Source organism: Protopterus annectens, chromosome 4.part0 (assembly GCF_019279795.1).
Source record: "Protopterus annectens isolate FY-2018-M chromosome 4.part0, PAN1.0, whole genome shotgun sequence".
Taxonomy (NCBI): Eukaryota; Metazoa; Chordata; order Ceratodontiformes; family Protopteridae; genus Protopterus; species Protopterus annectens.
The window spans coordinates 1,557,082-1,584,083 of NC_056733.1; the positions used below are offsets into that span (position 1 = coordinate 1,557,082).

At 39.2% G+C, this 27,002-nt stretch overlaps 1 protein-coding gene across 1 annotated transcript in view; it reads right to left on the reverse strand.

Annotated features, from left to right (window-relative positions):
- Positions 1–27,002, reverse strand: part of UTP6 (UTP6 small subunit processome component) — a 1,596,914-nt gene that overhangs the window by 908,939 nt on the left and 660,973 nt on the right. The window contains exon 8 of the mRNA XM_044068038.1: positions 12,754–12,828. Within this exon, the coding sequence (XP_043923973.1) occupies positions 12,754–12,828 (75 nt within the window). The remainder of the gene's footprint in view (positions 1–12,753; positions 12,829–27,002) is intronic.

Sequence of the window (27,002 nt, forward strand, 5' to 3'; positions counted from 1 at the left end):
CTAGAAAAGATAGAATTATCTCATGAAAACATAGCTAAGGAGTGGGATAAAATTAAAGTGGAGTTTAAATCTAGGTTGGAAAAGAAAGGGAGATGTGGTTGAACAGTAACAAGAATTATTTAAAGGGATTGACAAAATGTTAAAGCATTGCAAAATAGGGGGAATCTCTCGGAACAAGAAAAGAAGCAAATGCAGAATGCTAAAACAGAAAATAAGGGATTACCTCAATAATATGCACAAGTTTAGAAAGATTGCTGTTAAGCACCTGCTTTTTTATAACTGTAGAGCACATAAACTTTTAGCACAGCAGCTCAGGCAACAGAAAGTGGAAAAGGGCAGTCACCAAACCTAGGGAGCCTATTACAAGGAATATAACATACCCTGTAGAAGTATTAGAAATATTTCAGAAATTTTATGAAAATTTGTATAATACAGAGAAATATAAAAATTAAGAAAAGGTACAAATGAAAATGTTTACGAAAAAAATAAATATGCCAAAGTTAGAGGTAGATGAGGCTTAATTACTAACAGGATATGAAGGGATGAGATAAAAATGGCTATGTATAATCAATCTACAGGAAAGTCCCCAGGAATAGATGGTATTCCTATGAAGTTTGGAAGTTAGGAGGAAAAACAGATAAAGACATGGAAGGTTTTTTTAACAGTATTTTAAGAGGAGGAAAAGTACCAGCAGCCTGGAAGGTGGCGGTGGTAATGGCAATACCCAAGGAGGATAAAGATCCATTGGATCCAGCTTCATACAGGCCCATTTCAATACTAAACCATGACTATAAAGTGTGTATGTCTATAACGGCTAAAAGAATGGCAAAAGTGATAACATTGATAAGATATGAATTGGTGTGGTTTTGTGGAGGGGGGGAAAACATTTGACAATATTAACAGAACACTGATGATCCAGAAGGAAGCAGAATGTAAAGAAGTACCACTTCTATTGGTAGGTCTTAATGCAAAAAAAAGCATCTGACGGAGTAGACTGGGACTTCATGAACAGAGCACCTGAAGCATTTGCTTTCCCCGATGCAATTATAAGGTTAATTAGAAGAATATATGAAAGATCGGAGGCATAAATTAAAGTGGGTGGAGTCCTCTCCGATAATTTCTGCTCAAGCAGAGGAACCAGGCAGAGTTGTCCACTTTCCCCTTTATTTGCATTTTATTTAGAACCACTGGCAAAGAAAACAAGGGACTCAGAATTTCAAGGATATAACTAGTATGGCAGTCAGGAAAAGCTGGCTCTGTTTGCAAACGATATTATTTTATACCGGACAAAACCAGAACCGGACATTACAGTGTTGTGGAACATACTGAGACAGTTTCAAATCTTTTTTGATACCAAATTAATAAACTAAAAACAAAGGCAATAGTAGCAAAATTATGTACCCATAAACAAACTGGTTCAACAACATCCACATTTAAAGGACACGATAATCCATACTCCAAAAGACTTCATTTTAAAAATGATTCTTGATTAATTTCTCCAAGGACCCCATTCCTAAGTCAAAGTACAATTAAAGTTAATGAAATTAGTATTGTTTCAATCTTTGATGTCAGACAGTTGTGTTCTTCGCAGCATCCGCAGTGTGCTCAGTAATGACTCCTCCTGCAGTTCGTATGGAGTTGCATATGTATTGATAACGTATCTAAATAAGATTGTAAATTATTTTTTATAAAACTCGTTGCTCCTACTACTATTGGAACTGTCTGGGTATCTTTCTTCCACATTGCTCTCATTTCTGCCTGCAGATTCTGATATTTTATGACTTTGTGTCTCTCTGTACGCAAGATACTGTAGTCACTGGGTGTGTCAGTTTCAATGAGCAATGCTACTAGTCTTCTTTTCTTGGACCAATACATCCAGTTTTCTAGCATCTATCTTTTGTACTGTTGGTAATGGATGATCCCATGTGATGTAGACTTCATTTTCTATGATGCTTTGTGGCTCATGTTACCAGTGTTTTTTGGCCACTTCAATACCATAATGTTTTCCCAATCCCCAGTGCAGCAGTCTCGCCACATTATTATGCCTTTCAGTATACAGTCCTTCTGCCATTAGTATGTCGCAACCAGCAATGAGGTGTGCAACTGTTTTCAATTTGGCTTTGCAAAACCTACATTTGTCTTTCTCCTACATGTCCAATAGACTTTATAAACCAACGTGTACCCAACCCACTATCTTGGGTCACCAATATTAATCTTTCAGCTCTTGGTTTGAATTCACTGCTCTTTAACCATTCCTGTGTTCATTCCTGTCTTCATTCCTGATCAACATGAGGTTCTTCCAGAAGTTTTCTATACTTGCAACTATATTTATGCTTTTTCCACATTTCTTGCCTTCTCATCTGATCCTTCACCTTATATTCTTTCTTTTGTTTATTTGGCACATCCAGTTGCTGCCTGATTTTTATTTACTTCTGGTTCAATTTCTATTCCTACTTGGCGCCGATAAGCTTCTGCTAGATTAAGCAGAGAAGTCATCTTAGATTTATTCTCCTCATGTTTCAAAACTTTCACTATATTTGGGTCTTGTGAGGTCAACAGATATGTATTGAATCCCATGATTGCAGATCTATACATGTAATCAATTTCAAGGAGGCCCACCCCTCCTTTGGAATGGGGAATATATAATCTTGGTATGCACTGATTTTTATAAATCATTTGGTGAGCATGAAGCATCCTTCTTGTTTTACTATCTAATCTTTCAAACACGTTTTGGGGTCATTCAATCACTCCAAAACTGTAAGTCAGGACAGGAAAAGCAAACTGGTTTATAGCTTGGATTTTGTTCTTAGATGTCAGTGCTGTTTTCAGGATTAATTTAAGTCTTCTGAAGTATTCCTTACTAGGTTTTACTCTCATGTGCTCTTGTTTTATTGTTGATCATTCATCAATTCCCAAATATTTATACACTCCTTCTTGTTCAAGTTCTTTTACATCACATTCTCGTCTCAAATTGAGGTTTTCCTGGCGCTGCAGTTTTCCTGCTTTAAAGGTTGCTTTTGCGCATTTATCAAGACCAAATAACATTCTTATATCATCTGAAAAGGTTTTGACAACTTGCAATTGTGCTGTCAGTTCCTCATCTGATGAGCTATACAGTTTTAAATCATCGATAACAAGGAGGTGAGAAGTCTTTACACTTTGTTTTCTAGGAGCCAAATTATAGCCATGGCCTAAGCTGTTGAGTAAACAGGCAAGTCAGAATAGTAATGGTGACAGAGTCACCCTGGAATATCCCCCTTTGAATTTTTATCCCTGGGATAACAATTTGTCCTTTATCATGGCTTAATTGCAAAGTGGTCTGCCACTGTTTCATGGTCACTGTAATGTAGTCGATCAGTGTGGGATGTATCTTATACATTTTCAAGCACTCATCTATGAATGAGGGATAATATTTTTTTTAAGTCAATCCATGCCATACTTAAATTCTTCCCCTTTTTACAGTCCTCCACTATGACTATTTTAAAACAAATGATCCTTTGTTCCCATATGACTTTTTTATTGCCCTTTTGTTCTACTGCCATAATTGAGTTTTCTTCTTAATGACTATACACTCTGTCAGCAACAATTCCTGTGTATAGTTTATACATCGTCAGAAGGCAAGTTATTGGTCTATACTTTTTGGGGTAGCTTGCAGGTTCACTCTTAAGTAGGAACATTGTTTTTCCTGTTGTTAACCATGTTAGTGTCTGTTTTGGGTGCACATATAAACAGTTCTTGCTCATAGCTAAATCTTTGTGCAAAGATATTAACACTTTTAACCAGAAGTTGGGTACTGCATCTGGGCCTGGGGTTTTCCAATTAGAGGCTTTTCTTAACTTTATTTCAATCTCTCTAGCGGTTACTTCATCCCATTTCATATCCTGTACCTTTAAACTTCTTATTCTTTCTTTTACTACTTCTATCCATTTAGCATGTTTGTTATGTTGTATCTTCTAAGTTTTTCCACCTGTGCTGGCTGAAACTTTTAGTTTACTTGTGATAGTACATGATAGATCCTGGTCTGTTCTAATATTGTGCATTGCTTTGATCACATCTATCTCTTAGTATTTCTGTTGATCTATTCTCTCTTCTATAGTCTTAGTTACTTTATAATTTTCTTTATTCGATATTTCCATGATGGTATTTGATTTCTCCCCTTCCTTTCCCTCACTACCCTGTGTTCTTGTGGTAGAACTTCATCAGTTATGAATTTAGCTGCACAGTAATATATCCTGTTTACATCTGTTATATCGTATGGATCTCTATGAACAGTCCTAATTACTGCGTTGGTTTTATCAGACTTCTGCCTTTCTGCATTTTATTAACCTTCTACAGTCTCTTTCTTTCATTGATCTTGATATATCTAGGCATATCTATTAAATCAAACAACTCTTCTCTTAGCTCATTTTCTTCCAAACTGAGGGCATATCTCTTGCTTTCCAATTCCTGCGGGCATTCTATAGAAGGTTGTATAGCATCTTCCTATGACACAGTCTCATCATTCTGTGCCATCTGTTGCTCTATCATATGGGATCTCACAGGCCTATCACTCAACACTGAATGCGTCAGAGTTTCCACAGTTTCCTGTTCCTTCCCTTGCTGTCTAGCTTCAAGTGAAAGTTTACACTGGTTTCCTGTGAAATACTCCAAATTATCTTCATATGGCACTTGACCAATTGCTTCCTGTTCCACTGGTTTCCCCTTAATTTGGATATCCTTTACTCTCTCTATCCTGTTGTGCTTTCTGAATTAGATTTTCTGCACTAAATCCTTCACTTTGCAGGTACTCTATAACCTCAGTTTCTATTTCTTTAACTTCTCCATTACTAATCTCCTTTTCTACTTTTCCTCTTTGTATTGTAAAGTTTTCCATGTCCAGTTTCCTTTGTCTGTATTTCTCTTCAAATATCGTTGGTGCTGCTCTTTTTGTATTGGTTAGTTTTGCTTTCTCCCTTGAATAAATATTACACCATATTAAATTTACTTTTCTTTCCCATGTCCATATTTCTTCTTCAGGTGTTTCCTGATCTTCCTGTTTCTCCCTGCTTTGGGGACTCACTCCATCCTGCTGTGATGTAACCAGTATTACACATTCTACATCAAATCCTTCACTTCGCAGGCACTCCATAACTTCAATTTCTATTTTTTAACATCTACTTTACTGATCTTTTCTACGTTCCATCTTTGTGATATTTTTGTTATTGTGAAAATTTCCATATCCAGATGCCTTTGCCTGTATTTCTCTTAATATATCTTTGAGGCTGCTTTCTTTACACTGATTAATTTGACTTTCTCCTTTGCATAAATAGTGCACCATATATCAAATCTCTCTCTCTTTCCCATGTCCATATTTCTTTTTTATACTTTTCAAATATCTCTTAGTTTTGTTTATAGTTTTGCACTTCCTCAGATGCTTCTTTTTCTAAACAGATCAAGGTTTCTTGATCTATATACTGTTTTTCACAAATCTGTTGTATTAATGAACACAACTTTTCATTTGAAGCTTTGGAGAGGTTTTCTTCCAGAAGTATTTTTTTTACCTCTAACATCTCTCTTAATCGTTTTGTATATCTTGCACCTGGAAATTCTGGGCTTTTTGCATAATGTTAACAATACAAAAATGCCTTTCTTATCCTCAATAGTCCACTTTATTGTCTTTATGGCTCGTCTTTAGCCTATCAGTCTTTGCAATTTATGTGGACTGCTACTTCCTTCTACAACAGGGGAGGCCATCCTCCCCTTGGGCCTGGCCTGGCCCCACTGTAGAAATGTTTTTATATGTTGAGGATTCTACACTGTCATCTTTTCCAGTCCTGGCACCAGTGCGCCTACCAGGACTGGGCACTTTTAACCTGGGTCTTGCGCACTCAACTATCTTTTTTAGTTTTTGACTTACTTCTGTCCATGATATACACTATATAAATACAGTCTACATATCAGTATCGCCTTGGTGAGATTTTGTGAAAACAGGGTCCACCTCGTGAAGGTACTCACCAAGACTCGAGCATGAATTCAATTTCAGCACTACTACTCCCCTTTGCTTACTGACTTTTCATCTCTCCATTCAGACCCCTAATGATTCCAGTGTGATAGCTATGTGGGAAGACACTAAACAAAAGATAATACAAAAACTAAGAAAATGGAAGCACTGTTATATGGATACCAATAGTAAGATACAAGCAGTTAAAAAGTTTTTAGTCCCTTTAGTCTTGTACATAGGTCAGGCATATAACCAGAGAACACAACAAAGACCAATTCCCAACAGGGAAAATAACTAAGAAGGTAAAGAAATGATCCCAACAATCGACCAGGAACACACCAACTTTATTGACCACAAGAAGTTCCTGAGACCAAGTGCTTTCGCCAGTAGTTGGCTTCATCAGAGTCAAACGAAACATAATGATACAATAGTATAAATAGTTAAAACCATCAATCAAATAATCAACCAATCATCAGCAGTATAATGCATTGCAGAAACCAGCCATTATAAAGTGCCTAGTGCAAATCACTTCAAGTTCAGCAAATAAAAACGCATTTTACAATGTCTGTAATACCTAGTGTGATGTTAACATTTTCACAAGGTATCATAACCATGCAATTAGTTAAAAATATTGAGTGAACATGTTGTAATGCTTAAAAAGCTCCCTAAAAGTTAAAATTACTTTGATGTGGGAAAATAAATGAATAACAATGAAGACAAGAAATGCTGCTATACTTCAACAAACTAAAAAAAAATATATATATATTTTTTCCAAATAAACTCAATTTTAACAGCCCATTATTTCCTAACTGGATTTTCATAAGGTTCCCACAAGGTACCAAACCTAATTTCAAGTGTACAATGGACATCCTAGCCAATAACCTAAGTAAATTAAATTACAATAGATCTCTGCTTTAAAACAGGCATAAGAGAAATGCCTTTGTTTAGTCCCGGTGGTTGCATGGCATTAAGCCTCAACTGCTACCTACGTTCCTTGTTTTAAACCAGGAGCCTATCATCACCAGCCCTACAGCTTGGTACCACATGATCAATAACAAAGAAAATAAATTTCTTAAAGTCGGGACAGCCAACACTATGATTAAATAGTGCATTGTGTCCATCCTTCCTTCTAATGGCCCTTAGATGATCCCCAATCCTGTCCTTTGACTTCCAGTTTTTCCCATGTAGAAGGCGTGGCAGCTGACACATGCGGCTACATAAATCAACATTGTGGTGTTGCAGCTACATCTACCTGGGAATGACAGGGCATATTCATATCCATGAATCGCCACATACGGCCCATCATTGATGTGGCGACAGAATTTGCATGTCCCACACTTGACCATCAATGATTTGTACCATCTGTGTTTCTTATCCTCCAAGATGTTTTTAATGTTTTCCCCCCTACTAAATACCACCTTAGGGTGAGCCCCCAACTTTGTCTTAGTGTGCTCATCAAAGCATACCTGACATAATTTACCAGTCGCTTCAATAACAGGGGTACTCAAAGGGTCATATTTTAAAACAAATACATCAGAATTGTCCCTCTTACAGCCACTCACAATTTTGGTACCTGATATTAATATGGGAGAGAAAGACATAGACCTTTTAGACACCACTTCATGCTTTATAGATGAAACTAGCTTCAGTGGGTAACCTCCCTCCAGAAACATCCCTACTAGGGTATACATTTCATTCAGAAAAATTTCGTCATCACTAACCAATATGGACAACCTTACCATCTGACCTTTAATTATACTTTTTCTCTGGTGATATGGATGACAACTATTAAAGTGTAATAGAGAATTTGAATGGGTTTTCTTCCTGTGTATGTTACTTTGCAACCACATATCAGTGGTCTTAAGGTGAATGTCAAGATAATCAGTTTCAGACTGGTGCCAGGTATACATAAATTCAAGAAATGTAGTTGTGTGATTCAAATAGTCTACAAATGTTTTAGCATCTTCCTCACTGCCTTTCCACAGAATCAGGATGTCATCAAGAAAACGATTGTACATCAAAATGTTCTGCATAAAATTTGTGGGAAAAATACAAGATCTTTCCCAATATAACAAAACTAAATTGGCATACACAGAGGCGCATTTGGCACACATGGCTACCTCAGCAATCTGATGAAATAATTCACCTTCAAAAGTTATAGTTGTTCCTGAGAACCAATTCCATAAGTTCCATCAATACATCAATCTTGTTTTTATCTATCTTATCACATGTAAGCAACGATACTCTAAACCAATTTAATCCCTCTTCATGAGGAATAACTGTGAATACATTCACCACATCAATGGTAAGGAAAGAGTTTCAGGAAGAGCTGTTAATATATCTCAAATGTTCCAAACAATGCCATGCATCTTTAAGGATATGTTCAACACCACTGACCACACATTGGGACCCTGCATCCACAAACCCCGTCAGGGTTTCAGTCTTTGAGCTCCTGGCTGCCACTATAGGTCTAAAAAGTGGGTTTTTGACATTTTTGTGGATTTTAGGCATCCCAAAAATGACCGGTGTGGTTGGATTGGGGACAGTCAAAAAATTGATTTCATTCTCATCTAAGACACCTTGGTATAAAGCATCCATTAAGTACACGTCAACACCAGTGTAAGCTCTGTTAATTTCATTTTTAGACACATTGTCATATGTGCTGGTGTCATTCAAAATTTCATGCATCCTTGATACATAATCTATATGACCGATAATGACTGCCTCCCCACCCTTATCTGGCTTCATGATCCTAATATCCTTGTTTTTTGCTAAGTTAAATAAAGTTAATCTTTCCTCATGAATGAGGTTATGTCGTGTGAAAAGATTTGTGTTTTTATTCTGAATTATTTTTTCTAAATTCTCTTTCACACATCCTTTCAAAAACAAGGACCTCCATGTGATTGGGGGGAATAAACATACTTTTTCTTTTTAAAACACCAGTACAATTAATGGTAGTATTATTGTGTTCAGAAAAAAACATCCTAAGGTTTAACTGTCGGGTGTAGAGTTTCAAACTGGTAAGATCATCTGCTACGTCAAGGTTAAACACTGGAACAAATGTAGTTCCCTTACTGCGCAATTTGAAGTGTGCCTCGTTAATGTTCAAGTTACTGAAGCTGTAAATACTAAAACCACTGTTCACAACAATTTCACCCTTCATACCCTCAGAGTGCTTGGATAAATTAACAAAATCAAAATTCTCAGAGTTGTTCATAAAACTACAGTCAAACCCGTCAGACCGAGGGCAAAAATCTAAATTGTATGAATCTTCTAGTATCTGCTGTTCATTTGTCTTTGATGATTCTTGCTGTAGTAATTCCTGCGCTGATTGTGACCATTGTGTTGGTTCCAAGAACCCCCGTCTCAGATACTTTATCCTCTCCGACCTCCTCAGGGTAGGCGGTTGGTCCAAAAAATGGTCACTGTCAGAAATGACATTGTTCAAGAAGTAACCCTCCCCATTATTGCCAGTTTGTTTGTAGTTAACATTTTCCCTAGGATGAATAGGCCTGGAATCCCTCATTGGTCACATTAAAATACAAACCTTTGAGTACCCCTCTTATTGAAGCGACAAGTAAATCATGGCAGGTATGCTTTGATGAGCACACCAAGACAAAGTTGGGGGCTCAACCTAAGGTGGTATTTAGTAGGGGGAAAAACATTAAAAACATCTTGGAGGATAAGAAACACAGATGGTACAAATCATTGGTCAAGTGTGGGACATGCAAATTCTGTCACTACATCAACGATGGGCCATATGTGGCGATTCATGGATATGAATATGCCTTGTCATGCCCAGGTAGATGTAGCTGCAACACCACAATGTTGATTTATGTAGCCACATGTGTCAGCTGCCACACCTTCTACATGGGAAAAACTGTCTGGAAGTTAAAAGACAGGATTGGGGAACATCTAAGGGCCATTAGAAGGAAGGATGGACACAATGCACTATTTAATCAGTGATGGCTGTACCAACTTTACAAAATGTATTTTCTTTGTTACTGATCATGTGGTACCAAGCTGTAGGGGTGGTGATGATAGGCTCCTGGTTGAAAACAAGGAACTTAGGTGGCAATTGAGGTTTAATGCCATTCAACCACCAGGACTAAATGAAGGCATTTCTCTTATGCCTGTTTTAAAGTAGAGATCTAATGTAATTTAATTTACTTAGGTTATTGGCTAGGATGTCTATTGTACACTTGAATTAGGTTTGGTACCTTGTGGGAACCTTGTGAAAATCCAGTTAGGAAATAATGGGCTGTTAAAACTGTTTATGAGTTTATTTGGAAATTTTTTTATTTTTTTTCGTTTGAAGTGTAGAAGCATTTTTTGCTTCTTTTCAAGCATTACAATATGTTCACTCAATATTTCTAACTAATTGCCTGGTTATGATACCTTGTGAAAATTATCACACTAGGTATTACATACAATGTAAAATGCGTTTTTATTTTCTGAACATGAGGTGATTTGCACTAGGAACTTTATAATTGCTGGTTACTGCAATGCATTATACTGCTGATGACTGGTTGATTATTTGATTGTTTGATGGCTTTAACTATTTATACTATTGCATCATTATGGTTCCTTTGATTCCGATGAAGCCAATTACTGGCAAAAGCGCTTAGTCTCCTATAACCAGAGAAGTTGTGGATAGCAATAAGGAGCCGAAGCATTTTATCTGGGAGGGGAAGATGGCGAGAGTCAAGTGGGATAACCTGATTCTTCGTAAAGAACAAGGCGGATTAGGATTACTCAACTTGAAGTATTTCAGAGCAACACAGTTAAAGCTCCTATACATAGCACAAGCAAAAAAACTATAATTCAAAGTGGAAAGAGACGATGATGAAACAGGGGGAAGCTCAAGAAACAAGGAGAGACTGGGATTTTTGATGCAGACCTTTAAGGATAATAACATTCATACAGAATATTATATTCATAAAGTAGCAGAAAGTACTCTAGGAACTAAGCCAACATGGGAATGGAGAAAGGACATTCTACAGATACAGATAACTGCAATTAGGGATTTAGACAATTGGCAAAAGGGGGCTAGAATTTATTGGAGGAAACTGGCAAAGGAAACAAGGTACTGGGAGCAAATAACTAGAGAGGGAAAGGTAACAGAATAAGAAGACACCAATAACTTATTTGGACTGCAGGTTAGAGACTGCCTTCCCTATCAAGGACTGATAGAGTATAGGCAAAGAGAAAGAAATAGGGGGGGTCCTAAGTGAAAGACCAGCACTGGCAGAGTTTTTAGTAGAAACCAGAACAAAAGTTGCTGTTAAGAAAGGAATAATTAGTAGAGCATATAAAAAAACTGCATGATAACTATTAGAATCAATCAGAGGAGGTAAAGACTGGGAAGAGAGACTGGATAAGCAACTCACAAACAATCAATAGGAGGATATATGTATGTCTCCCAAATATGCAACAAAGTCTAGAAGACCAAGGATCTTTGCTTGGAAGTGTTTACATAGGTATTTTTATATCTCAAGTAGACTCCCAATAATTTTCCCTCAGGTACTGTAGATAGCAAATGTTGGAGGTGTGATGGGGAAGAAAGAGGTAACTGGGAACACATTTTCTGAGACTGTAATTAGTTGGCAGACTTTAAAGACTCCCTGCAGCTGCTCTGTCAGAGATACTGGGTGGGCAAATTGCTGTAACTAAGAAAATTACTTTTTTTGAGCTATGGCACAGAATCGATATTGCCTACAGACAGTAACATCTTACAAGTCTAGTTATGACGGCTGCTAAAAAAGCAATTAGTAGAAAATGGAAATCAAAGTCTAAACCAACTTTACTAGAAGTGGCAAAACAGTAACAGACATAAACCAACTGAAATTGGGATCTTTAGAAAAGGGTAGGAGCAAATTACATAGGAAAAACGGGAATTGTGGGATCAATATATGCACAGGAGAAATGAGGTTTAAAAGAAGGCAGGATCTGAATGAGCTACATAATGTCTGTCTTACAATGACTGGATATATTATAAGTGATGTCTAATGTTTGCAGCAAGATCTGTGCCAGCATGGTTTATAAGGTATAATGTTTGCAAGTGAAACTGTGTCTGCATGATTTAGTTTCATTTATATAAAAGTAAGATTGTCTTTATCATACATGATCATTTAATAAAGATGCTTCTTGTTTTAAAAAACATTTTCTAAGCTTATAAGAGCAATATTTAAAAACTGTTCCCATTTTTTTGGGGCTATGTCCCCCCCATTTTGACTTTGTACAGAATTCCTGCACTGACAGGTTGAGAGGCATGGAATGGGATAGCATTATTTCAAAGACAGCGTGATCCGTGACAGAAACAACCTGCCTGAAAAGTTAGAAAGTTTAAAAAGCAATAACACCTGAGACAGAAGCAAAGCAATTCTTAATAGGATGACAGAAAAAGAAATAAGATCTGCATATATGATCTGTGCCTATTCCAGCTGGAAGTGAAAAAGGAAATCTTGGTGAGGCAAGCACTGTTTACTTGCCATCAAATCCTGTGTTCCATTCTCTAATGCTGTTGCTGCTAATACAGGTGAAATAAGAGTATTTTAATATAACAATACAGAAAACTGTAGTAGTATGACAGGAATCAAAGAAGGTATAGTTACAAAAACAATGTTATGACAAGGGAAATCAAAACACACCTTTTTCCAAGAAGATAGTGATGTTGGATGATTACAACAAGAAGTTTTTAAAGCAGAAGAAATCTACAAAGGAATTAACCCAATGAACAATAGCAATAAAAGAAAGAGAAACGTATCAACTACCTCCATATTGGCCAGAGTAAATTCTTTCTTTTCCTTCCGAAGCTTTTCAGCATGCATCAGTTCCATTCGAAAGTACTGCAAGAAATGATTAAAAAAACAAGTGTATAAACATGTACTGTGTAATAAACATTTTTACCAAGTTTAATAAGGAAAAAGAACATGTAGCAAATACACACACAAAACTAGCATAACCCATGTAACGCATAACGAAAAGACATGGTGCTTATGTTGTATTGATAAGACTTTTAGCTTCTAGAAATAGCATAGAAGACATAGCAGAAAATGAGTATACTTTTTATTAACTGCAGAAAAAATTAAACCATTAAGGGTAGCAGGTAGTTAACCAGCTTGCTGATGAACACTAACATTTAAGGACAGCTATGCTCAAAACACAAGATTTCATTTATCCAGAATGTATTCATCTCGCTACAAAACAATGCCACATATTAAAAAGACCCGTTTCATCATTTCAGTGTTATTCAGCTCCCTTAATTCAAAACATATTTTAGTGGAATGAAATCTCAAACTTCACTTAGAATTTGTCTCACTGTACCTTACATCTTAGCCATTACATCTTGAGGTTTTTGGGCAAGGAAAAGCCTCTCAAATGGATCATAAACCTTTCGAGTTTCTGAAGATTAAATATTCTTCTCCTCTGTTTTTCCATTTACAGCTGTCTTCCCTCACTCATTCTAGGGACATAAGCATAGCAAGTCCTAGTGAATTTATAGCTATTTTGACTTTGCAATTTCATAGTGAAGAAAGCTTACATTAAAGCCAAAAACTGAATACCGCAGTGTTTCTGCAGCAGATTTCTATTTAAAAAAATATACAACACAATAATAATGGTAACAATAATAAACAGCAGTTGTAGTTGCAAGTATTGTCTTGTAAAGAAAAAAAATTAACTCAACGTTTGTAAACAATATGCATAAGCCAGAACCAGTGAAGTAGAGGCCACAACGTAGATCCGGGTTACTAGAGATTGATTAGTGGCTCATTTGATAGTACAGGGAGGTAAGGTGGATGCAACCATCCCTAGAGGAGGTACAGAGGTTCAGATCAGCTCATGCCACTGTTCTGCTGACACAGCCCTTGCGAGAGGCCATATATGTGTCAAGATGCAGGAAACTGGCTTGGGGATGGCAAGGTTGTGATCATCAACAAGAGGGAGATGGCAGCCATCATCAGAGCATGGGGAGAAGCATCCATGTAGGAACAAAAGGGTAGAGGTGACCCTTGTGGTGATGCCAGGGTTATACCACCACCAGGGGTGGAATTAAGGAATTCAAATAAGAAAAGCTGTCCTAGACAGAAAATGAGGATAAAAGTAGCTTCAATATCAGCCTGTATAATGGCCAGTCTAAAAGGCTCTTTTCCTTAGTAGTTCTGGGGACTTCCCACCTCTGGGGAATAAATGAGAATCCAGCTGGATGAAGACTGATGGTTAACAAGCAGAGGAGGAAAAATATGCAAAAAATGAAAAAAATCCACAGGGTCAGCAGAGTGCTTGTGGAAAATGATTACTCAATGTACACTAGGCAGAAGAGAAGCAAATGCAACCCAGCAATAAGGAAATGTTGAGAGCCAGGTGTGAGATTCAAGCTGCTGTATCCGCTTGTGCTCAGAATGTCTTTGATCCTCCAGGGAAAATATTTTTAAAGCAGAACAGCCTGAGGAGGAAATACCAAAATTTAGCCAACAAAAAATGAGTTATCAAAAAGAAGGGGACTCTGTTTCTCATTCTTCTCACAATAAAGTTGACAGACAGAATTTGTGAGTGAAACCATTTCCATTGTTCTGAAAGAAAATGCTTGAAAGACAGGAAAAAAAGCACAGGAGTAGACTAGAAAAATCAGGAGTACCTTGGAATTGAACCAGAGTCTAGAGATGAGAAATGGAGATGAACAGGAAAAAAAAACCCAGCAACACTGAAATTGAATAAATGTGAGATTATAAAGCATCAGATCACATTTGTGAAATAAGATTTTGCAAGACAAAGTGGCTGAAAAACACAGGACTTTATTAACTGCTAAACCTGAGGGGTGACTATAAAGCATATACCCCATTTTGTCATTAATGTTTAGAAAGGCACTTAAAAAATGTAAGTAAAACAATTTTTGTTCTTAACCGTATCTGTATAAAAAAAGAAGTTTAAGTCTTACCATAACATTCCATCTGTATTGCTGATCCTCGTTCAGTCATTACGCATGGGTATCGGTTCTGACCTCGGAACTGAGCCAGCCATTTTCCAAGCTCGAGTCAGCTTCAAACTATCGAGCTAAACTCTTACCAACAATCCCCCTCTCCCTGTTACCTCAGATTGAGTTTGCAAGTCAAAGAAGGTACAGGCTACCTCTGGTCAAATAACCTAAGAGAACCGTATGGTGAGATCCACTAGAAACCACAGGAGGGGGAAGGAGGGAGGGTCGTAATGACTGAACGAGGCTCAACAATACAGCTGGAATGTTATGATAACTTCTTTATCTGATATTGTTAATCCTCGTTCATTCCTTACGCATGGGACAGAGTCCCCAGCTACCTCTATTCCTGGGAGGCTCTCATGGAAGGACATTCCTGAGCACCATAGAACCGAAAGATGCTCTTCCCCTGGAAGCCAAATCCAATTTGTAATGATTGATGAAGGTATGGGGCGTAGCCCAAGTTGCAGCTGCACAGAAGTTGTGTAAAGAAGCTCTGGCATGGTAGGCAGCAGAAGATGCCACCGACCTTGTTGAATGAGCTTTCATGGTAGTAGGCAACGAGATATTACGTTGTGTATAAATGAAGGTCACACAGTCCTAATGTGACCTTAGCAACAACAGATCCTAATCTAGGTCCAGAAAAGGCCAAAAATAACTGGTCAGATTTACGAAAGGGTTTAGTCCTGTTTAAGTAAAAATGGATTTGCCTGTTGATACCTAGGGTATGTAGGCAATACTCTCCTCTATTTGAATGATTGGGAAAGAAAACTGGCAATTCAATGGCTTGATTAATAGACATTTCAGAGATCACTTTAGGCAGAAATGACGGATTAGTTCTCAGACACACTCTATCTCTATGAAAAATCAAGTATGGACTCTTGATACATAAAGCCTGAAGCTCAGAAAAATGTCTGGCAGAAGTAATGGTGACCAAAAACAAGGTTTTCCATGACAAATACTTGAGGTCGCAAGAAGAGGTTGGTTCGAAAGGTGACACTGTCAGAGCTTGTACAACTAATAAATCCCATGGTTGAATAGGTTTCTCTAAAAGGTGGCTTCAGATGATTCACACCTTTTATGAAGGTCTTGAACAATTTATGGGACATGAGAGGAATCTTGGGCACCCTCACGAAAATTAGAAATTGCAGCCAAATGAACTCTAATTGTAGAGGCCGATAGACCCGATTTAAAAAGGTCGGCCAGATAGTCTAGTATTATCGACACTGGCACTGAAAAGGGGTCTACTTGTTTATCTTTCAGCCAAAAGGTAAATCTTTCCCACTTGCTCAGATAAGTAATTCTAGTGGAAGACTTATGAAAAGCAATGAGAATATCATATACTGGTAAAGAAAGATAATTCTGCCTGGCAATCAAGGGAATTGGGAGTAGCCAAGCCGTGAGCTTCAGGCTGTTCAAGTTAGGATGAATCAGGTTCTGTGGATGTGAGATCAACTCCAGGGTTGGATGGAGAATCCATGGTCGATCTAGTAGGTGAGGCCAAAGGAAGGGAAACCAAATCTGTCGAGTCCAATATGGTGCTATGTGGATCACCTTGCTCTTCAACCGACGGGCTTTCTTAAGAAACTGGGGAATGAGGGGAAAGGGTGGAAATGCGTAAAGAAGACCCGAGGGCCAATCGTGGACTAGAGTGTCCCTGGGTGACTGTCCCAGAGGGGGAATCAGGGTGAAGTAGTTGCTGCATTTGTAGTTGGTCAGGGATGCAAAGAGGTTGCAGCAAGGATGGCCCCAGCGGTGGAAGATCGCCGCTATCAAGGGATTCAGGGACCACTCGTGAGGTTGAAGAATGCACCTGCTGAGTCTGTCTGCTATCACGTTGAAACTCCCGGGAATGTGCATTGCTAGAAGAAAACGGTTGGTAGCCATCACCCATTGTCATATCCTCATGGCCTCTCGACAAAGGGGGTAAGATTTGGTTCCACCTTGATGTACCAAACCACCGCCATGTTGTCTGACTGAATCGCAATTGTCCCAGATGGCAGCAGGGGATGGAATGCTTGCAACGCCAGCAGCACCGCCCTCAGCTCTAGAACTTTTATATGCAGATGGGCTTCTAGTTCGGACCAAGTGCCTTGGACTGTCTGTCTGTCCCTGACATAGCCCACCCCACCCCATCAGGGAGGCATCCGTGGTCACTGTGGCCTTGGGTTGCTGGGGGGAGAAGGGGCGAGACCATTGTGAGAGACTGTGTCATCCACCAATTTAAATCCTGTTTGCACTTGTGGGTTACTCAAATCATGGCTGAAAGAGGATGCTGAAAAGGATACCATTGGGTGAGCAGTAGCCATTGTAGAAGCCTCATGTGAAACCTGGCCAAGGGAACAATGGTGATGGAGGCTGCCATGGAACCCAACAGCTGTAGAACTGAGTGAGCCGTGAATTTTTCCTTTGAAAGGATTGGAATTAGTTGTTGCTTTATCCTTAGAATTCTGTGCTCTGGAATAGCAGCTCTGCAGTTTTTTGTGTCCAAGATAATCTCTATGAATTCTGCCGACTGAGATGGGGTGAGATTGGATTTTTGCCAGTTTATGGTTATGCCTAGCCTTTGAGCAGCGAGGAGAGAGTATGCCAGGGCTTTTTCCAGTAGATGTCTGGTGGGGGCGAAAATGAGCCAGTCGTCTAGGTATGGAAACACCTGGAATCCTTGAAGTCGCAAGTGAGCTGTGACAACTGCCATGCACTTTGTTAACACACTGGGGGCTGTAGAGAGTCTGAAGGACAGTACTCTGAACTGGTAGTGACTGGCTCCCACACGGAAGTGCAGAAATCTTCTTGATGGCCTGTCCACCTTTATGTGGTAGTACGCATCTTGAAGATCTATAGAGCACATCCAATCGTCTTTTTCCAAAAGCGGGAGGATAGACTGTATTGTGACCATCTGGAATTTTTGTACTCTCACAAACTTGTTCAATACACTGAGATCCAAAATTGGTCTCCAGTCCCCGGTTTTCCTTGGCACCAAAAATAGTCTTGAGTAGAATCCGGATCCTCTCTGGTCTGGAGGGACTATTTGGATGACTCTCTTTCTTAGCAGCTTTTCTATCTCTAGTGCTGCCTCTTCCCTCTGAATGGATGGAACGTCGGGAAGATTTTTTGAAGGGACGGGACAAAGATCGAAGGGGATATGATAACCTCTGGTTATAATCCTTTGTACCCAAGAATCGGTGGTGATGGTTAGCCAGGCAGAAGGGTACAAAGAGAAACGTCCAACCACCTCCAGAGGAAAGGACTTGGGCCGCTCTTCAGGAGCGCTGACAGGATTGACCAGGGAAAGAATCCCTGGAATCCTGGTTACACGGACCCCCTTTGTCCTGAAAGGAGCATCTTCCCTGTGAGTTTCCCCCTCTGCCTCTGGGGGAGAACTCAGCCTGTGTGTCACGGAAAGGACCCTGAGATTTCTTGAACCATATCTTCCCACTCTTTTGGTTTTGGGAGAAAGCACGTTGAGGGGAAGAATAATGGACACATACGGCAGAAAGGGTCTTACCGTCCTGTTCACATCTGGCCAGTGTGCTTTTAACTTTGGGCCCAAACAACGAGGAAGCCTCAATGAGGGTATTAAGAAAGGAAGACTTGAAGGTTTCCGTGAAGTTGCACAAGCGCATCCAGGCGGGTCGTCTCAAGACCGCAGCTGAACCTGCTGCTCTAGCTGCTCCTTCTGATGCGTGAGATATCAGTCGCATAGAGGAGATAGATATAGATTCAATAGTGGCCAGCTGAGAGGCCACTTTGTCATGGCCATCAGACACTGCACCAGCCAAGATTTCAGACAGCTCAGAAATCAGATCCCTTTGAAGCCTGGTAAAATGTGCCATATAATTCATGGACCTGATAGCAAAGGTTGCTGAAGCAAGGTTGCACTTCCCTATCCTGTCCAGGGCCTGGGACTCTGTTAGGCTGATGGACAGTCTGGCTTTCTTCTTCTGCCAGATCCTTTTATGTTGCGGCCACCACCACCCAAGCATCCACAGGAAGACCTTTGGACCAATGGAGATCCAAAGTAGGAAGGGACAAGATCTTACCTGGCCTCTGGGGAATAGCTTTGACGGTATCAGGAGCCTTCTAAGCACACTGCACGATGAGCAGGACAAGTTCATCGGCAAGTGGAGTAACCAGGAGGTAGGAAGCCGGGCATGAAAGGCCTGCAGGAACACAGATTCCTCAGAGGTTGGATTAGAGGACTGCCAGTCACCTCTCTGTTTCAGGATTTCGAGGATATCACCAAAGGATACTCACAGGGTGACTGAGGGGATCCTTCCCCCTCATCAAAATCTGTGTCTTTGGTGAGGGACTCCTCTGTGGAGTCCATGTGCTTCCTCTTACACAAACTTTTCCGGTGGACCTCCTCAGCGGGAGAAGCTGGAGAAGATGGCGGAAAAGGGGATTCCTGAGGGAATATGCCCTGTGGCAATTGCACCCGGTGTCTGCTAGGTGAGACTTGTGAAACCAGTGTACCAGAGGAGGGCGGAGGTATAGACAGCAGCAGCGAAAGCCTTTTCCATCAGCTGGAAGGCTGGTCCACCCGAAGAGGAGTGCATGTCTAGGACAGGGGTCACCCCTCCCCTAAGTGGCTCAGCCTGCCCACCCGGAGCCCCTGGATGGTTGTGGAGCAGCAAACTATGCGCATCACAACTGACATCCTGGGTCTTAGCAAAACTTTCCTGCCATGAAGGCAACCGCTGTTCCTTAGTGAGATCCATAAAGGGAACCACAGAAGGGGAAGACTGTACTATATCCATGGACTTCAAAGGCAATGAAGGAGGAGAATAAGAAGGGGTCTTTGGAGATGGGTGATCACCTCCCAAGGAAGGATAGTTCCAGAGGGGTGGGATACCTCTGGCCAAGAGTACCTGGTCCACAAGACGCAACACATCATGTTCGTAAATGCTTTTAGTAGACCTCACGGAGACTGAGGGGAGAAACAGGCATGTCCACAGAAGAGGCAGACTCGGTGCCCATCTCATCTGACCACACCAAGGACAATGGTGCCGAGAGAGACTGGACTACTGTTGTCTGCACCAAAGAAGTGATCGGTGCTGAGGTCATGGTCTGCACCGACACAGAGATCAGTGCCGAAATGGTTGTCGGTGCCGAAGCTGAAACAGACAAAACTATGGTCAACAATAAAGGTGTCGGTTCTGAGGAAGATCTCGAGCCAACACGGTCAAGGTCTGCACCGACTGAACAGTCGGTGCCGATATAGTGGTAATGGTCTGAACAGAGGAGGCCCACGGTGCCTATATATAGAAGGCTGCAAGAGAAGATGGAGCTGAAATCACTAATGGAGCCGAAGGTCTAGGCACCGAAAGCACTGGGGCTGATTGAGTGAGCTTCGGAGCCGAAACTTTAGCCTTTTTAGGTTTTGGTTGGCGGGAGTCCCCAGCCGGGGATGAAGACAAAAATTTAGCCTTAGTAGGAACATCCAATGTTTTCTTATGGGCTCTAGGAGGGGATGAGACCCCCGACCAAGAAATAGCCTCTGAAAAGGGAGATTTTAGAAGTCCCTTCAGTAACAGCTTGTTTTTCCTTAACCAACAAGGTTCTATTAGAAAAGTTCTCACAGACAGTACAGAGTGGGTCAACAGACAAATGGGAAGCTCCCAAACAATAAACACACACAGTGTGCATCACAAGTAGGCAGTTTGCCTCCACAATCAGAACACCGCTTAAACCCCGGACTACCTTTCTTATCTGCTGTGACAGCAAATTAATTAATAGAAAAGGTACCAGCAATGGTACAAGTGAGTACCCAAAGGTATGAGAGAAAAAGGAAAAGGATTACCAATGATGGTAAAGAGAGAATACCTCGTGGAAAAAATGGTAAAGAAAGAAGCAGAAAAACCTGCAGAAATTATGTACGCTAGATGCGATAGGGTAAGAGACAATAAAATATGAACTTTTCTGACACAAAAGTAATCTGTAAAACTATTAAACAACAATTGACTGTACTTAGCTCAAGAGAAGTAGCTTGACACGACCGAATGGCAACGCGGCAAACAAAATCTGAGGTAACAGGGAGAGGGGGATTGTGGGTAACAGTTTAGCGCGAGAGTTTGAAGCGGACGCGAGCTTGGAAAATGGCCGGCTCGGTTCCGAGGTCAGAACAGATACCCATGAGTAAGGAATGAATGAGGATTAACAATATCAGATAATTTATTATATGAACTGCAGGTTATAGAACAAAGCAGTTTTGTGGAGTATGCAGTCAGGGGCTATTTTAAATATGGTGTGGGAGTCAAGGGGTGTCTTTTTAGTGACTGTTGTATGCGATAGACATATTAAAGTAAACAAGTTTTTTTCTAAGTTTAAAAATATCTGTAAAAACTACAAAAGGCTAGACAACAATGACTTTAAATTAATATGCTGTAATCCTGGGCTGGTGGGGTGAGAATGGGGGTGTAAAAAGTGCACAGATTACATTGCAAGTAGAGCTGAGATGGAGTCTCTTATTTTTGCAAATGTGAATGCATGGATTAATGCCCTTGGGTTAATCTTGTTTTCTCTAAGCAAGTAGGCTTGAAAAATAAAACAAAATGATGAATGCCATGAGAAGTGCTAACTTGTTTGCATATCCAATGATATTAGCTTTTTCCTTTAGCAAATGTTGAGTGGGAATCAAGAAGTCAGCAGCTGAAAGCAGTTGCACATTCTGTTCTTTTCTGAGTGAAACTGACAAAGGCTCCTTCAAGCCTTCTGAAGAGTAGTTACCTGTTTTTTCTATTTCCATGGAGATGAACTGGCTGCAGGTGAAAGCAATTAATCTTGAGAGTTTTGAGCATTCTTTGCTGGGGAAATGCAAAATTTAAAGCTACAAGGGAAAGCAGTTCAATAAAAAAATAAAGTTTCAAATTACTGGAACTAAAGAAGAGACAGCAGCTTCCCTGGCTGGTTAACAGAGCAGTTTACAGTTTAGTTTTTTATTTAAAGATAGCCAGTACATTTTTTGTTAAGGTCAGAGGGGAAAAGATGACAAAACAAAACAGAGAGCAATCAGAGGGGAAAATAGATGGCAATCACTGTAAACAGGAGTGCAGGCTGTAATATACACTTACCTAAGTTAATAATGATACCCATCCTAGTGACTGTGGGAGCAGCTGTTGATTTGGGGCAATTGTTTCTATCTCGGGTTAAACTTAATTTTTTGAATGTGTACACAGTTTTCTGCATTTGTTCTAAGTTAATAGGTTTCGGGGTGTTCTGAAAAATTTACTTATTTTTTGTTTGAGGTTTTCATTAAAACAAAAGTATTGAAAAACGTAAAAGCAATGTCTGTCAGCTTTACCCAGTTAGGGGTCGCCACAGCGGATCACTGGTCAGCAGATTGATTGGCAGTGGTATATTTACTCTGTAGAGTTGCCAGCCTGGCGCCAACCTTCACAGAAGGCACACACACACTCGCACCTACCTGCATCTCTTTAAAACTCAAGATGACTGCAGGGAGGGCATGCGGACTCCGCACAGAAGGAGCTCCAGTGGAGAATCGAACCGGAGAACCCCTTGTTGTGAAGCGTATTGAAAAATGTGGTAGGGGTTAAAATGGAGAGGACAAGAAACTGTATAAAAGATCAACTTGCCAAACATTACTGTCTGCATGCAACATAAACAATGGAAATACAGAGGACTTCCAAGATGGCTCCACACTGACCAAGAGCATAACTTCAGCTCTTGCAGAGTGAAAAAAGAAACTTGAGAAAAAGGAGTATTATTGAAAATATTTTTTATTAAAAATCAGTTACTAACTAGTAAACACTCTGCATGGATACCAGCAAAAAAATCTGGAAAACCTGAAAGAAAATAAATCAGAAAAGGTGAAGGAGAAAACACTGTTGTGACAAGAGAGGGAAAAAAAGACAAAAACTGTAGTTTTATGGTAATAAGGGGATACTGGCAAAGGAGAAGGATTACAATGACATGTTTTTATATTCCACCAAAAACTGCTATTATGGAGTTTAAGAAATTTTGGGGAAAAATAACCAGCTTTCAGCAGGGATCATTATTTATTGGTGGGATCGGAATTTGATTTGCAATAGTGAAGATGCATCAGGGGACCCAGAAGGGACAAGATAACAAAACAGGTTAGATTGCTGAAAAAAAAAATATGAAAATATTTGGTGTGGAAGATATGAATTCAGGAGAAGGAACTCAAACAGAATTTACATATTATTCTCCAAGGTACAATAACTGGGCTACACTAAACAGAAATTATATTTTGCAGGAACATGTCCATTTAATCAAAAGCTTCGAGACACATCCAGTAACCATTTCTGATTACGGACCAATAAAACTTAAGATAAAAATGCAGGATAATGAAGTAAAAATAATACATTGGCACCTTCCCATCTACCTGTTAAAAAGAGAGGAATTTAAGGAAAAGGAAGGAGAAATTCAGTTATTAGGAAAGACAAATTTCTTCAGAAGTTATAGCTAGTGACAGGGATAAAATGAAAATGGAGTTTAAAACTACAATTAAAATAAGAGAGATATGGTTATCAACAGATATTACTTAGAGGGACTGACATATGCTAAAGTATTGCAGAATAAGGGGAATATTGTGGAGCAAGAGGTGGAGCAAACGCAGAGTACTAAAGAGAAAGTAAGGGAGAATCGGGATAAAACACAAGTTTATGAAGAATGCAGTTAAGCAACTATTTAACACATCCAGATCACAAAAAACCTTTAGCATGACTTAGGCAACAGAACATTGCAAGGATTGTCACCAAATTTAGGGAACCTATAAAAAGAAAACTAATCAGCTATCCTGTAGACATTTTAGAGTTTTTAGATAAATTTTATGAACATTTCTATAAAGCAGCCAAGTGTGGAAATCAAGAAAGAGTACAAATGAAAATATTTATGGAAGACTCAATTATGCCAAAGATTAGTGGTACATAAATCTCAACAACTAACAGTTAAGTCAGGAAGCGGTGAGATAAAAACAGTGAAGTATAATCTACCTTCAGGAAAGTCTCCAGGAACAGATGGTACTCCTCTGGAAGTTTGGAAATTAGGGGGGAAGAAAGTGATAAAGCTATGGAAGATTTTAACAGTATTTTAAAAGGGTGGGAAGCACCAACATCTTGGAAGAAAGCTGTGGTGGCTGTGTTCCCTAAAGATGACAAAGACCCTTCAGACACAGCTTCATACAGACCCACTTCAATCTTAAAAATGATTACAAAGTGTTTACATCTACACTTACTAAAAAAAATGGCAAAGGTGTTGCCAAAATTGACAGACATGGATCAGTGTGTTTTTGTGGAAAGGAGGCAAACATTTGACATTAATAGAACAATGATGATCAAGAGGGAAGCAGAACATAAGAAAATACTTTTGTTGGTGAGTATTTGATGCAGAGCGGACAAAGTAAGCTGGTATTTTTATGAGTAGGGCACTGAAAGCATTTGCATTCTCTGATACAATAAGGTTAATTTGAAGGATGTATGACGGATCAGTGGCAAGAATTAACATTCCTCTCAGATAAACTTTGTTTGAACAGATATACCAAGCAGGGGTGTTCTCTTTCCCTTTTGCTATTTGCTTTACATTGAAAGCCACTGGCAAAGAAAATGAGGGAATCAGAAATATGAGACTATAATTGGTATGGCAATCAAGAAAACTTGGCGTTATTTGCAGACAATATTATGTTGTACCTGATAAATCCAGAAAAGGACATACCGATGTTGTGGAACATTCCGAGACAGTTTCAAGTAATTTTGAGATAAAAAATTAATGAAGATAAAACAGATTACAGCCGTAAATTATGTACCCATACACAAACTGGTTCAGCAATATCCACATTTATGGGGGCATGCTAAGATGAAGTGCCTATGAGTACAGATTAAAAAGACTTTTGTTATGGCAGCCAAGGATATGTGGGAAGACACTAAAGAAAAGATAATACAAAAACTGAAAAACTGGAAACTCTTATTTATGGATATGGAGAGTAAGTAGTGAAAAAAGTTTTTATTTTTTTTAGTCATTTATATGGGTCAGGTATACTTTTATCAACCCAAGGAGAAGTTGTGGATAATAATAAAGAATTGAAGGAATTTATCTGGGAGGGAGAAAGGGCAAGAGTTAAGTAGGATAAGTTGATCCTTCCAGTAGAATGAGGTGGTTTAGGTTTACTTGATTTCAACGGATATTTTACAGCTACACACAGTTAAAGCACATACATACAACACAAGCAGAAGGTTATAATTCAAAGTGGAAAGGGATGATGATTAAGCATGGCAGAAGTTCAAGAAATAAAGACAGTGGGAGTTTGGATGCAGACCCTTACGGACAATAATAACAGCCATGCAGAATATTACAATCATAAAACAGCAGAAAATATTCCAAGAACCTAAGACAATACGAGACTGGAGAAAGGAGATTATGCTAACAGGGATGACTGTAAGTAGGGGTACAGAAAACAGGCAAGAGGGTCTGGAATTTACTGGAGAAACCTGACAAAGTAAGCAAGACTTTGGGAGCAAATAACTCAATCTAAAACCGTAACAGAAATGGATGAGGCCAAGAAGACATTTGGATTGCAGGCTAGAGACGGCATTCCATACGAGGACTTGATGTCGGGTACAAGCAAAAAAAAGGGATGGGGGACTTTAAATGAATGATATGCTCTGGTAGAGCTTTTAGTTGAATCAAGAACAGAAGCAGATGTCAAAAAAGGATAATTAATAGGGTATATAAAATATGGCATGATAACTATAAGAATCAATTAGAGGACGTTAGAAACGATTGGGAAAAAAAGACTAGAAAAGCAATTTACAAGAAATCAATCAGAAGGCATATGCATGGCTCCCAATTATGCAACTAAGTTTAGAAGGTTTGGAATCATTTTATGAAAGTCTTTGCATGGGTATTTTTATATCAAAGTAGACCTCAAAGAAGTTTTTCCTCAGGTAAACAGCAAAACTTGGAAGTGTGATAGAGAAGAAAGAGGTAACTGAACATATGTTTTGGGTGTAATGAGTTGGCAGACTTTAAAAGCATCTATAATGCACAGAGATGTGGAAATCAAGAAAAAACAAAAATGGAAGACTTAAGCATGTCAAGGTTAGAGGTACATGAGGCTCAACAATTAACAGTTAAAGATAGAAGGAGTTAAGAATCACAGGAGGTTATAAAAGATTAGGAAGAGATACTGAATAAGCAATTTACAAGGCAATAATGGGGGGGGGGCATGCATATGGCTCCCAAGTATGCAACAAAGTCTAGAATGTTTAGGATTTTTGCTTGGAAGTGTTTGCATAGGTATTTTTATAGGTTCATAGGTTGGTACTGAGCTATCTGCCTGAAGGCATATATTAGCCCAGCCACGTTGTGCGGTATTCACCGCCCCTTTAGTAGTTTCCTAGACCCTTATACTAGCAGCTAGTACCCTTGGCCCCTATCTAGTAGTTATACTGGTAACATATGCTTTGGGGGTGTAATGAGTTGGCAAATTTTAGAAATTCCCTACAGGAGTACTCTATCAAATATACTGGGTGAGCAAATGGGTGTAACTGAAGAAATGATTCTTTTGAACTGGGACAAAGGATCTGAATTCATAGGTTCATAGGTTCATACTAGGCTATCTGCCCAAGGGCATTTATAAGCCTAGCCCATAGTTATGTGGCTTTCGCCACCCCTTTAGTTTGAATTGCCTAGACATAAGGGCTTAAGTTTTATTCTGGTGGCTGCCAAAAAAGCCATTACTAGAAAATAGAAATCAAAATTTAAAACTGTATTTAACATACTGAATATTGTAACACAAACAAAAGAACTTAAGTGGAATCTTTAGAAAGGGGAAGGAGCAAATTACATAAAATAACTGGAAATGGTAGGAACAATACATGCAGAATAATGTTCTGTAGGAGTGAGGTTTAAAGGAAGGCAGGACTTAAGTAATGCACGTAATACTGGATTGATAACAGTTATAAAGAAAAAACATATGAGATGTGCAATATATGTAACTAGAAAAAAATGTTAAATATTTTCTAGTAATGGATGTTTACCAATGTCTTAAGTGTTAATTTATTAAAGGTG